Below are 16269 nucleotides of genomic sequence, written 5' to 3' on the forward strand. Positions count from 1 at the left end.
TTATCTGCGGTCAGCCTGTCCGTTTTTTTCTTTCGGTGTACGCACCGTTCTAAATACACACATACGCACGTCTGTTTATATATACATATCTATATTGTTCTACTCTGTACGCGTGTTGGAACGAAGACGACCTTCTCATTCTTAACTAAATTTTTTACTCTCTCTTTTTATTTTTACGAGATTGATCGATCGTAAAAGCTACTCACCGGGCTGCTGCTGATGATATGATAGAGGTTCTCTTCTTCTTTTTTTTTTTCCTTTTTTATGGCCGGTCATATAAAAAGTGTAGCCCCTCATGTCTGAAGAGTCTCAAATGGCCTTACAGGGGTAAACCATCGACCACCGCGTAGTATCACGCTGTCTCTTGCAAACCATCACCTTTTTTCTTTTAAATGAGCAAAAAGGAGCAGGTCACATGCCTAACAATGTCAAAAGAAAATTGTAATAATGTTTTGGGGGGGCGATGGAGGGGTCCCTGGAACCGTCTTCTTTTTTTTTTTTTTTGCGAGTTTCTATCTTGTGGACGTATATATTTTTTTTTTTTAAAGACGTGGAGAGGACAAACTTGTCGACCCATAACAGCGTAACATTATAAAAAAGGAAGAAGAAGAAGGGACGACAGTTTTTTTCGAGATGGTCCAGCAGAAGCAGCAGTCAACAGAAAACAACACCAAGTCCATATAAAGTCATAAAAATGTTTCCAAGTCAGCCTCCGTTCCCTTATATTTATATTTCTCTCCTCTTTTTCTTTTTCCCCTCTCTCTCTCTCCGTGTGTGGGCATCCGGGTTGAGAATATTTTTTTTTTTTTAAACAAAAAAAAATCTATCGTCCAACCAGCCAAAAAAAAAAAAAACATATTTTGCAAGAAAACATTTTTTTAGTTTGTAAATAAAAAATGAAAATCTTTTATTTTGTCAATCAAACACCATTGGATGAAAGCACCCGATCGTTCCGCTCCGATAATTGGATTCGATATTTTCATTTTTGCTTTATTTTTTGAGCGGATATATATTTCCCGTGTGAGCGGCGGACATTTGCAGACCTTTGCAGAAGAGGAAGGGTAGACTAATAAGGGCTACATATCGACAAGAATGAAAGACATCGAGGGTATTAGAGAACGATGTGCTTCTATGGTCTTTCCGAAATCCGGATGACTATTCGACTCTGATGTCAGGTATATTTTGAGATTTAAAAAAAAAAAAAAAAAGATTCTTTCTTTTGTGTGCATTCTCAACAGCATTGACCATAGGAAAAAAAAAAAGGTATAGAGAAAAAAAGAAAACAAAAAATCGGATAAAATGTACCGTACCGTTCCTTATGTACAATATACCGCGAGCCTAAGGTACAAAACTACATGAAACAGGTCTGCAATGGGGCGGAGTAAGAGAACTAAAGGGAAAACCGGAGGGTGAGAAAGAACCTTCATAAAATATAAAGAAAAGGAATATAAAAAGAGAAAAAAAAACATGAGGAAAGGTGAGAGAATATAAGAAGAGAGAACCATCTTTTTTTTTTTTACAAGATCAAAGTGGAATGAGAGAAACAGAGGAAATGAGTTTGAAAAAAAAAAAAATTGTTTCAACTACAGAAACTTCAACGGGCATTTGATGAGTACACGCCAACAGGTTTGGTATATTTAAACCGCCTATAGCTTTTTAATAAACAAGAAAAAAAAAACCTTTTTTTTCCTTCACGTTCCAATTGAAAACAGCTGACGCTGAAGATCTGAAAGTCCTTTTTTCTGAAACGAATCGTTTGCATCTGATTTTCCATATTATTCGTTTTTTTTTGTGAAGGCAACAGGCCACAAGGCCGGGCTGTTTTCCATGATTTGGTGATGGACAGGTTGACAGTATCTCCGTCCCCTCCTAAATACTCCCCCCAGCACACACAGAGAGTCCAAGTCAAGCTTAAAAGCCGCTTCAACGAGAGTTCAAAGTCAGACGAGAAGAAGTGGGAGGAGTAGGAGGAGGACGGAACATTCCTATATAGCTCTTTTTTTTTCTTCTTCTTGTTCCTTTGACTTGTTTCCATGTTGTTTTCGAATCAAAACCATGGGAAACATGCTGCCATGTTTCCCACTATTGAAAAAAAGGAACGTAAAAATATATAGGAGAGAAACAGACAGGCAAGACAGAGATGAGAAATACATACAATTATTGATTATAGACAAATGAAATGTTCCATTCCTCGCGTAGCGTGCACACACGCTCTGCTGATAAGCAGCACCTGGAATTAAAAAAAAAAAAAAATGTTCAAATCACCCGCCAGCTCATCTTTTATGCTACATGATGGGGCGCTAAATGTCGGGAGGGGAAAGCAAACTATGCACAAACTGACATTGAAAGGGTGCGGCCTATTGTTTAAAAAAATATATATTTGTATGTATGCTTTTGCGCGCCGACCAACCGAATGGATCAAACAATATGAGCTGTCAGTCATCGAGCCATCAACAGGTATATATTTTTTTTTTTTTTCTCACTCGTCATTCAACTTGTGTGTGTGTGTGTGTGTGGCGATCGAGGCCGGCAAAGCACTCAAGTTGTTGCCAGAGCACGCCATCAAGAACAACAACAACATAGTGTGTCTTTTTTTTTTCCCTACATATATTTTCATCAATGTGTGTGTGTGTGTCTATAGATCTAACCTCTCAAGTAATAATGTATTCAGTAATGTATTATCGAAGAGGGGCCACTGATGACTGGAGGGAATCGAGCACAAACAATATAAACACACACTGTGTACGACGGGCTAAAAGACGGAACATATCACATAGACGTGCGAAGGCAGGATGATTAAAAATTCAAGAGATTTCTTATTGGAATGAAAACGCCGATGGCTCATCATTCTAATGCTTTATGTGAATTTTTACACGTGTTTTTTTTTAAATAGGCAAAACGTTTGTAATATCCGGAACCCATTGTCTTACTTGACCCTCGGGTGACTTTTTGATTTTTAATATCATTTCCTTTTTTTTAATGAAATTTTTAATGTAAAAAAATATATTTAAAAAAATGAAATTTTGTATATTTCATTTCAGAGTTGGTAGGAATCAGATGACCTGTCATACACACACACACGGATAAGATACACTAAAGAAAAAAAAAAACCTGTGGGAATGCAAAGAGAATTAGCATATTGAAAATACACTTGAATCTTTTCTGAAATTTTTCGATCAGAAATTGAAACGGAAAAGCTCGTATTCACACCGAGAGACGTCAAAGTGATTGCTAAGACCCCCCTAAGAAATGGTAATGAGCTCCATCACCCAAGAGAGAGAGAGAGACGAAAGAAATGACTAACGGATGGCTTACCAGTAGAAATCGTTCATCTTATTTTGCAATTCTCTTTATTATTGAACAAAGTATTAAGACACGAATTTTCGTTTCGCAGAATTGAGAAAGAAATGCATAAAATATAGAAATAAAAGCCCCCACAGGAGAGAAAAAAAAAAAAAAAAAAGGGAAGAAATAGAAGTCCATGACTCTGTGACGGCGGCGACGGGCGGCGGCTAACACGGCAGCGAAGAAGGCTTCGCTGTATGCGGGCGCTGTAATCGCCTTATAAACGCATAGTGTCTCACGCTGTGAAAAACAGTCACTTTGTAACAAGCTCCGAAGAAGAGAAAAAGAAAAAGAAGAAGAATAAAAAGAGGAAAGAAAAAGAAAAAAACAAAACAAAAACGCGCGCGTTCGGCATGGAGAATACCCTCGGATAATAGAAAAAAAAAGGAACAAGAAAATGAAAAAAAAAAAAAAAAAAAAGAGAAGCAACTAAAGGGAGGAGATGGGAGGAGTCGACAGCATTCCATCACAGATGGTTTCCAACGTTGCCATTGGTCGTTGGCCAACTTCGAGGTGGACATTATACCGTCATCGCAGGGCGGGGCGAGCCTCAAGTGGGTAGGAAAGAAGGAGGGAATGCGTCCCGTTTCGTTTTTTCCCGCTTCGATCGCATCGACTCGAGCCGGGAGAATCCATGTCAAAAGGCGGGAAATGGGAAGAGCCTCTTCGCTTGATGCTCCACCTCTTGACTGACGTAGCCCCGCCTCTCATCCTTTTTCGCTCCCATTCCTCTTCGCCCCCCCCCTCTTTCCTTCATTCCTTCTCCATCCCATTCTCCTCTTCGAAAAAAAGAGAAAAAGGAAAGAAGAGAGAGAGAAAAAAGAAAAAGAAAAAAAAAAAAAAAGAATTGGGAGGGTTTTGCGCGCCCTCTGTGACGTGGAGCGAGTCCGTGTGCTGGTGGCAGTTCAAGTCCGCCCTTGGCGCGAGCCTGACGCTGATTGACAGCCGGCCCAGGGTACACCACGTTTGTTACACCAGTATATATAGTTTACCATCTATATACACACACACACACACACCAGAAGAAGAGATACTCGAGTATTTTGTTTGGCCCGTACTTTTTTTTTTACTCTTTCAATTTTTTTTTTATCCTACCACTTCTTTATTCCTCTGCCTGTGTTCATCTCTCTCACTGTCTTTTCCACCATCTTTTTTTTTTTCTCATTTCACCGTCTCCAACTTTATCGCAGTGCCGCATCTAGTGTGTGTGTTTCCGTCCGATCGGAAAGAAGTTCAAGTGTTCTCGTTAGCTCTGCCAAGAACGGCCATCGAACCAAACGTGTGTGTGTGTTCTCCACCCGCTGAAAACGGGACGACATTTTTTGTTTTCAGTTTTCAATCGGCGCCATTGTTTCCAAGTGTTTTTTTGTTTTTTTTTTAAGGAAAAAAGTGAGTTTTTTTTTATCAAAAAGTGCATCGTTTTTCATCAGCTTCATTGCCATTTCGACCGGCGTCTTATTTTTTTCGACCACGAGGCAGACACATTTGAATCGTTAATTTATTCAACTGTCGCCATTTTGTTGTTTTTCGGTGGTGTTGCGAAATCAACTTGGGCCTTTGTTCGAAAAAAAAAAAAAGTGTTAAGTTTTTTTTTTGTTTGTTTCGACCTTGGTCGTCGAGAACGACTTGTTGCCCGCGCGGATTATAACCACCCCTCTTCATTTTCGTCTCCCTTCCCCCTATAAAAAAAGCGCGGGGAAAAAAAGGAGAGAGAAACTCTAAAAGCGCGAAAACAAAAAAAGGGGAAATTTAAATATTTTTCTCTGCAAATCATTTGGGAAACAAACAAAAAAAAAGTGGATGCAAATTAGAATCAAAAATTGAATATCAACTGTTGAGACCAAGTTTTGCCGACGGCTTTTTTTTTTTCATAGAAGAGCCTGTGTGTGTGGAGTGTGTTAGTGTGTTTCGTGCCAACATCACGTTTTCATTATCAAAGAAATAGATCCTTAGTCCGGGCCTGAAAAAAAAAAAGAAGAAAATCTACTGTGCGTGTGTTTTCTTCTTTTGGCCGTTTGTGCGTCCACTCCCGTCGGCCCGAGTGCAGTCGATTGACATACAAAAAAACGAAACGAAAAGTGTTTGCGTGTTTGTGTTCTTTTGTGTGGAAGGATCGCATAGTGGGGGCAAAGGCAAACGGTGGTAGCAATCCACCATAGATCGACGTCGAGTCGAAGACGGTTGGGGGGCCGCGGCGGCCGCTCAGCCGACCCCGCCACTATCGCCGTTCTCTTCCGTCGGCGGCGGAACGTCTTCCCAGTCGATTTTTGCCCACTCTTCGTCTCACCCGACGGCTGCTCATCACAACGGCGGTGCGCTCGTAGCTTGCACTCCGGCGCCTTCACCACTACAACCTCACCAGCTCAAAGTCGAGCGTTTCTCATCGTCGTCGGACCTTTACGGTCAACATCCCACCACATTCATGGCTCAACCAAGAGTAAGTTCTTTTGTTTTGTTCATTAGGCCTCGTTACCTCTCTTTATTCATCGTTAAAAAAAAATATTAAACGTCAATTACGGGCATTGGGCCGTGTTTTATATTGTCGGTTAAGTGAAAATGAAGACTTGTAACACACGCCGATGGGGCTGCTTTTAACAGTAGCAGATGATTGACTTTTGCAGCTAATTACAGTCTGTTTTGCTTTATTTTCAATGGGGGTGGGGGGGTTGTGGACGTGACTGAAGGAGGAGTCGGATCGTAAAAAAAAAACATGTCTATACGTTTAAGTAGGTAAATGAGAGTGTTCGAAATGCGGAGGGTAAGAGTGGCAGTTTAAATGCGCGCGTGGTGCGCATAGTTTTGACACTTGGGGGATGGCGATGAGGCGAAAATACCTAGTGATTAGACTGTAGGTAAAAATTTTCTTGTGGGTTAATATAATAAGACGGAAAGATGGAGTTCGGCTTTATTTCCCTACACCCACACACCTACCCCTTTGAGAAATACGAAAAAAAAAGAAGTTGGCCAAAAGGGAAGGGTATAATGTCGGACCACCCCTTGTTAAAGAGGGGCCTCGTGGGTGTCAATTTATGTTCAGTAGGAAAAAAAAATCGGGTGTAGGAGGCTATTGATAAATCTCCCAAAGGTGTAGGGATGGTCCCAAAAGAGGAACTTTAGAAACCTTAAGAAAAGCAAAGAGGTTGGCAATAAGAAGATTACAGTTTTAACCCATCATTTTGTTTGAAAAAACCTCGACCATGACCCCATCTACATTTGATTTTATTCGGGTGTAGGGAATGCAAGTCGTTTTTTTTTTCCAAAAGAAATAAACGCGACGATCGAGTTTGATGTGTGCCAACTCGTATGCGCAGTTGGGTTACGTCAACTTTGAATTGGAATGTGATCAAGGGTCTTGTGGGCAGCCTCATGCAGGTAAAGGGGCCCTCAGGTGATTTTCTATATTGTAGTCTACAGATCATTATTCCCTCGCTTTTCTTCTTTCTATCTCGCTCTTTTTTTCTTTCATATTATTATTATTTAAAAAGAAAAAAAACGTGTATCTAAAGAAAATGTACCGTTTGCTCTCTCACACACAAACAAGAGGAGGGGACTGGCTTGCCGCACAGCCATTTTTATTTTCCTGTGGATATCTCAAATGCGTGTTGTGTGTGTGGCGCGTATGAAAATATCAAAAGAAGAAGAACCGGGTAGAATGAGGTAGGCAACGAGCGAACGGTGCACAAAAGACATTGGATTGTGAAGCCAGTTTTTGGATGCCTCTTTGCCATCGCAGAGGGGGGTTCTGCAACGGAGCCACACGTAGAGAATGAAAGAATGAAGAAGGGGGGAGAAACAGTGAAAGAGAGCAGCAGAAGAAAATGCGCAAGTTAGAGAATGAAAAGAAGGTTTTTTTTTCATACAAGTAAGAAAAAGAAAATGGTTGATTAGCTCCGATTCAATCCGTAGCAGCAGGGGCCGGTGGTAGAAGGAAATGTTTTGGAGGGTCGTGCGATGGGGTTTGACCTCCCTTTTTTTTTTCAAAAAGCGTGTGAATAGCAGGATTCTTTTTTTTTTCTTATCAAATCAAGGAAAGGAAAAATGAAAAGGCCGTATCGAAATTTTGTTTTTGTTTTTATCCGTAACTATGCGTCTGGCTTGGTTGTTTGCGCTTTCGACTTTGGTATCAATACGGGCGTCATATCGGCATCACGAGATAACACTCTGCCAACACAAGAAAGCAGAAAATCCCGATCTAGTTCAAATAGAGAGGCGCATAAAAACTAAATAAGAGATATCCACATAGTTTTCTATATACGTGTGTCGATGATATATAGTTGAATTTCTTTTAGAGGCAGGTAAAAAAAAAAGAAGGGGGGCCTATTTTTCTTAATGAAACACAAGAGGACGGGTTAAGGCCACACGAACGATGCGGGTAATTTGAACGGAGGAATTGCGTTATCAAAACAAGGGATTGCGTTTGAATTGAAAATAATAAAAGGTTGTGAGCTATTCTCTTACATCGTCTAAACAGAACCGTGGCAGGAGGACAATTATTTAAGATCCATTTTTGGAATGATGTGTCTGTGCACCGATGACGTGTACAGGTCGTTTTCGTCTCGATACAATCGGTTTTTCTATTTCGCTTTGTACTTGCTACCGTCGTCATGAACCATTCGCCGAGCCCTGACAATGACGTTGCGGCTTTTTATTTTTCTGTATGATTGTGACACCTTGTTTGTTTTACGCCTCGCTATGCATTGCTGTGAAATCTAACGTATTTCTTTTTTTTTTTTTTACGAAGTATGACGAGAGTTTAGCAGCACATTACGGCGGTATGGAGTCGATGTACGGCGACCCACACGCTGCACACAGGTCGGCTCTTGCCGGCTCTCATTCGCACCATTCGGTGTCGGTGTCGCCGGCATCGGCAGCGGCCGCCGCAGCCGCCGCCCACCTTAACAGTCACGGCGCAGCGGCAGCGGCAGCAGCAGCCGCGGCGATGCATCACAGTGCGGCAGCAGCCGCAGCCGCGCACTCACAGTCGCCCTATCACAATCTGGGCAATCACGTCTCGGCCCAGCAAGTCGGCGCCAATCACATGGCAGCCGCAGCTGCCGCCAGCTCCTCCGTCCCCGACGTCCACAAACGCGACAAAGACGCCATCTACGGGTACGTCCTTTTTGTTTTTCTATTCCGGCGGTGGACGAGTAAGACACCGTCAAAAGAGAAATGCAAACGAGATGCGAAATCCGTTAAAAGAGATAAACGCGCGCACACCGTAGATGTATAAGAAAAGAAGCCTCTAAATGTAAACATCAAAGACACTTGAAATTTGACCGACCCAACTGCCCTCCCCCCCCCCTCTCCTCCTTCAATAAGATGCTATTGGACCACTTGTTAAGAACGGGATTTATGACTCGTTTTTCTCTTTTGTTTATGTATTTCCCTCCACCTGTTTTTTTTTTTTTTTTTTCAAAATTAATTTTTTTTTCCAAGAGGAAGGAAGGTCATCCATTCCTCTGGCAAACGTAGCATTTCAATCCAGTTTTTTTTTGTGTGTTTTGTTTGAGCGTTGACATGTTCCAGATGGATCGTATCCTTTTTTTTTTTTTTTTTTTTTTCATCCGAAATGTTCACATGCGTGCCATTTTTCGAGGGTCGTAAATCATTGGTTGCAATAGGGTGCCCCCTTTTTTTCTTCTTCATTTTTTATTTCATTTTCTTCTTATAGATCGTTTTCTTTTTCCAAGTTTAATTTCGCGTCGTAAAAATGACACACCCCCGCAGAGTTTGCCGGAGCAAACGGTGTGTTGCGTCACTTCCGGATGACGTTCTTTTTCGAGTCGGTAGCCAGAAAACGAGTAAAAAAAATGAAGTTGTTGAAAATGTCCGCTCTTCATTTTTCTACTGTCGATCGCTATGTCATCGTAAAAAAAAAAAAAAATAAAAATAAATGCCCAATAGAATGGGTCTTGATGGAGAAGGACAGGTTATTTGAGCAAAAAGAAAGAAAGAAAAAGGCGGAAGAAAATGTGTTGCACGATGCCGCCGGTTTTTTTTTTTTTTCTTTTGGAAGAGACGCTCAGCGTCTGTGGGGCCAATACCCTTTGCTGCGCTACCACCACCACCACCACCACCAAGGGCCGTATATATCGTCTATAGTATACACCGGTTGGCATTGATGGCCCTCTACCCCGTCAGCTTTTATGGACTGGCCGTGGCATTGTAAACAGTCAATTTATTCCGGAAGCCACTGAAAGATATGCCTCTCTTCTTTCTCTTCGTAAAACTTCCCTATCTCAGCTTGAGGCTGGCCCTTCTCGTCCGCTTCGTTTATTCCACGAGTGTTACAACAGCTCAAGAATTGCGCTCCCGTTTTTATGAAATCGAATCATAAAAATCGTCGTATAGATGCCGTTCAAAAAAGTACAGACGCGTGGCCATCGGGTTGTACCATTGCCGTGCGATGATTCCAACAGTTGAATTATTTTTGCTGCCGAAAGATTTTCACGAATTAGCCATCCCCGTTAGGTTGTAATCCATCAAAACGCGAGGGGGATGGCGCGTGCGTTCGCTTTTCTCACTCGCCGATGAGATCAAAAGTTAGGCGGTCATCCATCACGAAAAACAACATCAAAACTGATCGGCAGGATCGGAATAGCGTCGGCGAAATTTTGAAAAGCGATATGAATAAAAAGAAAGACATTGTGCAAAAAAAAAGAAATAAATAAATAAAATGTTTGAATGTTGGGGGGGGGGAGTCGGTGACGTGATCGTTTAACGTGTAGGATATGTTAATGATGTGGTATTTATTGTGTCTTGTTATTTATTCATTTTTTGGTAGGCATCCGCTCTTCCCGTTATTGGCGCTCATTTTCGAAAAATGCGAACTGGCGACGTGCACCCCACGCGAACCGGGCGTCGCTGGAGGAGATGTCTGCTCATCCGAGTCTTTCAACGAGGACATTGCCGTCTTCTCCAAACAGGTAAAGAATTTCATCATTTATTTTTTTTCCTATGCCTTCCGTCTTTTTTGTTTTTACTCCAATTTCTGATGGATTTATTAACGTCGATGTTATTTTGTGAAGGGGGGGGGGAAGCGGGTCATCAGATCCGATTTCACAGTCACCAATCACAACATGCCCCCCTGCTTAGCACCACGCCCCACTTTAAATCAATAACATGTTTCGATGGCAACACACACAGATTCTTTTGCAGTTGGAAGGGGGTGGGTTTAAATAGCGGATTATCAAACATTAATAGCTCAACGATTTGTTAAAATCCAATTTTCTTTTAAAGTACGAAATGTCGCAAGGGCCCACGTTATGAAATTCCCCCCCCCCCTTTTTTTTTTGTATGTGTCGCTATGGTGCACAGAGAGGCTATAATAGGGCATTATGACGGAAAAAACAAAACAAATGCAAACCAGACATGAATACTGATGAGGTAGAAGCTTGTTTTTTTTTCCCTCCTGTTTTGAGACGAGAAGGGGGCCAAAAGGAATAACATTTAATTTGATTGAATATCATCAAGAGTTACCCCCAGGGTTAAAATTCGAATATGTGTGTCACACGGAAAATGTACAATTTTTTTTGTTTTTTTTTTTAAAGGTTTTTTTGACGATGGGTAAGTCATTTTCGATGGAAACCGTTTTCTACCAGACTAACACACACATAAAAGATCTTTTTTTTTTTTCTATTGTTCTTTTCTGTGTATGTCGTCCCCCCTCTAGTAAAAAAAATGGGGGGAACAGAAATGAAAAGAGCAAAACGGTATTGTAAGAGGAGGGGGGGTATTTTGGGGTTGGATGGCAAAGGTCAGCCAAAGAGAGAGGGGGGTCGCAACTGCTGGTGTAGGAAGAACTCGGGAAAGAAAAGAAAAAGATCTTCTTAGTTGATCCCCCCCCCCATGTGCTTTTTCGAAAAACGGAAAATGCTGTTCTATTCAAGAACATTTTTTTTTTGGGGGTCCCAAATACCTCCAGTTCTTACCCTACCTCCTCCTCCTACATATTTCGGGGGTGTACAACATGTAGAGGGGAAAAAAAAAAAAAAGAACCAGAGGGTTTCAAGCCACTAACTGCCTCCCACGAGATAGTCAAAGAAGAAGACGAAGTTTCTTTTAAAATATTTTTTAAGTCGAAAGTTAAGAAGAAAAAAAAAAAAGGTCCATTCCCCCCCCCCCTTCTTCATCATCCGAGGGGAAATACCGGATTTTGGTATGTGTGGTATATTCTTTCTTCATTTCTTCTCCCCCCCTTTCTATTTTCTTTCGTATTTTTTTTTTGAAGAGTTAATCGATAATTTCCCTCGAGTTCCACTTTGTGTTTGAGGATTAACTTGGCTTTTAAAAATCATCAGAGTAAAGGGCTTTTATTTTTATGGCATGGGATGGAAAAGAAAGCAAGAGAAATAAGGGGGGAATACTGGAACAAGTTCCGTGTTGTAAGTTTTTGTATATGATAAATGTTTTCGAAATTCGTAAATCCTTTCGTAGGACTTGTTCCGGCCCTGTGACCCCATATAACGGACCCATCATTTATGGCCAAATTTTTTATTTACAATGATGGAATGTGATTAACTTAAAAAAAAAATGGCTGTAGAAATTGAAATAGCGTAATAGAGTCGTTATCATTTCATACAAAAGAAACCCCCCACCTACGCGTTCACGTTAATGTTTCATTTCGAGCGAATTGAATAGAATTTTTGTTTTATTATTTGGGGTCTTACATCAGAATAAAAAGATAGACGGATCCCCCTTGCCTTTAACGGGAGTCATTTCACGCGCCCACGGTATGGTCATCTTTTCGTCGAACCGTGAATCCATCATAATGGGAGGTGGGCGACAATGGGGGGTCCCCCCCTTCCGGATATGCAATTTCTTTTTTTTTTTCACAGTATAAATTCTTATTGTAATTATTATTATTTTTTTTTTTTTGGAACTGGAAGCAAAAAAAAAAAAAAGCTATTTCTGGAGAAAAGACGTCGAAAAAAACGTTCCAGTCGAAAAGAGTCCAAAAACCTGGAACACCCCCCTCTTGGAACAGTTGATCCATGCTGCCCTTTTTTTTTTTTTAGTGAGGGAAACTTCTACTTGATGCTAAAAAAGTTAATTTGTTTCAGTTTGGTGTGTGTGTGTTTTAAAGACAGAGGGGGGGGGGGGGTGCTCAACACATGAGGGTTTCTTACCGGAGGAACTTACTGGGGTTGTAACATGACACTTTCGACGTCTGGTTCTGGTTTTGCGCGCTTTTTTGGAACCCCCCACCCATATTTATACACGGCTGGCTGGAATTCGTCTTCTACCGACGATCTTGCCCACACTGTCCCCCCACCAGAAAAAAAAAAAAAAACATGAGACTTTCGGTTCTTTCCAGCAGCTTTCGATTTCATTAACTTTTATTTCTGTAGAAAAAAAAAAACAGGAAAAAGAACCAGTTTTTTTTTTCTTTCTTTGTGCGTCTATTTTCTTCCCTCCCCCCTTCTTCGAGTTCATCAAGAGATCTACATGTCCGGAGTTGAAATTCGACTCTGTCAGCTTCGTGCCATCCAATTTCATTTTCCCATGGAACAACGAAAGACTTCTCGTTTTTTTTCTTTTTTTTTTTTTTTTTTTTTTTCTTTCTCTTTCTTAAAAAGACATGTCCATGGTTGTCCTCTCCTTTTGTCGGGAATATATCTTTTCTTATTCAAATAGCTTTTCAATCTATACACGCTAAATAAGGGAAACGTGGAGGGCCGCCTCCTTACCCTCTTGTGTTTCTCGTTCGGCGTCAATGAAGTTCGATGATGCTAGTCTCCTCACGTGATACACTCTGAATGTTTCGTGCGGAAATAATACTCACGAATCAACTCTTGTGTTACGTGTTGATTGAAGTCCACACAAAAAAGAGAAGGGGGGGGGGAGTAGAGTCGAAACGCAAGTTGTTGTGAAAAGCAAAACGAACACACGTTGCATGCAAAAGATGGGGGGGGGGGGAGAGAGGCATAGTTGTCTGCTTCGAGTTAGCGTCGCAGTTAAAAGGGTGCGGGAGCGGGGGGGGGGGTATCTGGGCTTGACATGTCTGGGGTTGACGGCCCGTTAACTTGGTCCATCAAACGCCCAGCAGACCGGTGCGGAAAAACTCTTGCCATCTCTTAGGCCTTGCTTTTTTTTTTTCTTATTTATTTATTTTTTTTTTAAATAAAAGATGTATAGCACGTCACGTAGCGCTGATTCGTTCATGCATATCTTGATGAGATCCCCCCAGTTTTTTTTCTCTCAATTCCGGTCAGTGCGGAATCTTGAGAGTGTCTCACTTTATGATTCACGACACATTTAGCCCTAGGCGTGTTTATTTCTGGCGTACGTGGAAAACGGGTTTTGATTTGTGTAATCGGAAGAAGAAGAGAGAAAGATTTTTTCTTAGATGCACGCATCCCGAATTTGTACCGTTTGGCCCGGTATTTTTAGATGAAAATAGTAGCAACGCGCGTATATAGCTTTTCCTTATATCCCTCGTGCACGCCAATGAGACGTGTTTTGGCACGTGCCTCTTCGTCTCCCCACCCCCTCTCCTGGAACAAAAAAAAAAAAAAAAAAATGACACGAAACTACTTCATCCCGTCGTTATGGAGAAAGCAAAATAGTTGGAACGAGGTGGTCGTTTTTGGGCCCCTATGATGATGATGATGATGATGACGGTTAAAGGTGATTTGAAAAGAGAGGGGGCACTAGGCCCCCGAAGCGTAGCTCTCAGTTTTTTTTTTTTTTTTTTGGTCTTGGGGGGCTAAAATGACAGTCGGCCGACTGGGGCAAATCACAGTCCCTGTCAGGATAGAGATGATGCATCTTTTAAAAATGAGTGTGTCTATGTTGTAATTTGCTTGTTGTTTCGAAATTAAAGTGTAAATAAAAATCGTTTGTTTTTTCAAACAGATTCGTCAAGAGAAGCCGTACTACATTGCCGATCCAGAAGTCGACTCCTTGGTGAGTCACATTATTCTAAATTTCATTTGTGTTCACTTTGAGTCTCGCTGTGATTTTTGTTTAAAAGTCCATTGAAAAAAAAAAAAACCGAGGCAAAACAATGAAATCAAAAGGGAGAAATGCAACACTTGAGTGGGAGAACAACAACATTGTGTTTATAGAGAGAGTGCAAGTCGTTTTTGGGGATTCGATGGCGTAGTTTGAAACAGATTATCACCGGTCAGAACGGGCCATTGACTCTGCACGATGGGGGTAGTTCAGGGGTAACCCCTTTCTTTTTTATATTCGTGTTTTTGATATCCCGTGGATGCGTCATTTCGTGTTTATACACACATTTCAAGAGTTATGCGAAAGGGGCAAAATGTCTTTTTCTTTTTTTTTTTTTTTTTGGATGGCTTCTATGATAATTATAGAGACAAGAGCTTTGGATTTTGATATCCAAACGATTTGCAACGATCGTCAATTTTGCATCGGTAGATTTGGGCCCGCTATCAACGGTACCTCACAGGCATTTGAAAGTCAATTTCATCGCACCGTCTTGTGTATTCACGGCGTTATTGCTGAGCTACGACGTCCTCTTTTGTTTTTGTTTTTTACCCGACATTTCGTTTGATTATTTTTCATAAATTTCTGTTTTTTATTAAAACGTTCAATAGAAATGAATGCCCTTTGAGCTTCCGTCGATAGTTGGCTCATTCACCGCGTTTCGCTCCAATTCTCTGACACCGACGCTTCGTCAATTCATTTCCAACAACAAAAAATTTCAAGTTCAAAGTCCCCTGTACGAAAAGAAAAGTCTTATATTTTTGTTTTCTGTGGTGTGACCGACTCGCTTCATCCCGAAAATGTTGTATTTACGATCCGTGTAGCCGGCCATGGTGACGATAAGAACAGTGTCAAGAACCGCTCGTTCAAAGCATAATCTCTTTTTATTTATTTTTTTTTTCTGTGTCAATTTTTTTTTCTTTCCTCATTTCTTATCACGAGTCATTGTGTCCTATGTTGCCTTTCTTTTTAAAATTAAAGAGAGAAAATTAAATTAAATTATTTTGTTCTCCAATTTTTTTGCAGATGGTGCAGGCCATTCAAGTACTTCGGTTCCACCTCCTCGAATTGGAAAAGGTAACACAGTCTTTATTTTTTCCTACGCCGAAATAACATGTTATTGGACTTTGATGTCGCATAAATGCCTACCTTTTTTGAATAGACTGTAGAGGGGGGGGGGGGCAGGTGATGGGCTCTTACATAAGCACAGGGTAATTCTTTTTTTTTTTTTTTCTTTTTCCGAAGCGATTGGCAGCCTTCAGGAGATGGATGACCTATTCATTCTATATAGTTCCCTACGTCATTTCTTTTTCTTTCTTTTTTTCACGATGAATAGAATGGTTTTCTCTTTTTTTCTTTTTTCCATCCACGAATGGGAAAAGAGAAATGGGGAGAAGAAACGCGTTGATGAGATGCTGCTGTTGAATTGCCGACGTCTTTGTGCAACGTTCAAAGGGGTTTGGCATCGTACACTTTTTTTTTCTGAGGAAAAAAGGGGGGGGAGTTTGGGAGGATATAAAAAGGAGGGTCTGCGACTGAGCGAGGAGCTGTCACGAGCAGGTGACGGCGCCGCCTCCCCCGACGTCGTTGCGCGCGTGCGAGAACATTTCACTCGCAGCCCTCCCACCGTCGTGTCACTTGCAGAGCACATCCTTATAACGCAGCCACGTCTCTATCGACTCGTTCACGCCCTTTCACGAAGAAGAAGAAGAAGAAAAAAATATAAGCGAAGGCTCTTGCTTTTATAGACGCGGGGTGTACAGAGAGAAATGACAAAAGACGAGAACCCGATAGCACAAAAGGTGCCGTTCGATCGTTTGTCATAGAAACGATGCGAGTAAATCATAGACGCACAGAGAGACGTTTTCATTTCGCCATGTTAGCAGCTTTAAATTTGATTCTGTTTTTTTTTTTTAATTATTATTTTGCGTTGTGTGTTATTGTGACATTCCGTGAGTGAGACGTTTGGTT

General features: G+C 41.2%; 1 protein-coding gene across 1 annotated transcript in view; it reads left to right on the top strand.

Moving 5' to 3' along the window:
- The first annotated feature begins 4267 nt into the window (after positions 1 to 4267).
- LOC130690290 (homeobox protein homothorax-like) overlaps positions 4268 to 16269 on the top strand; it is a 73120-nt gene continuing 61118 nt past the window's right edge. Inside the window, exons 1-5 of the mRNA XM_057513298.2 lie at positions 4268 to 5782; positions 8087 to 8454; positions 10130 to 10271; positions 14203 to 14253; positions 15325 to 15375. Coding sequence (XP_057369281.1) covers positions 5768 to 5782; positions 8087 to 8454; positions 10130 to 10271; positions 14203 to 14253; positions 15325 to 15375 — 627 coding nt within the window. The 5' untranslated portion in view covers positions 4268 to 5767. The remainder of the gene's footprint in view (positions 5783 to 8086; positions 8455 to 10129; positions 10272 to 14202; positions 14254 to 15324; positions 15376 to 16269) is intronic.

The sequence above is a fragment of the Daphnia carinata genome, chromosome 6 (genome assembly GCF_022539665.2).
Source record: "Daphnia carinata strain CSIRO-1 chromosome 6, CSIRO_AGI_Dcar_HiC_V3, whole genome shotgun sequence".
NCBI lineage: Eukaryota > Metazoa > Arthropoda > Branchiopoda > Diplostraca > Daphniidae > Daphnia > Daphnia carinata.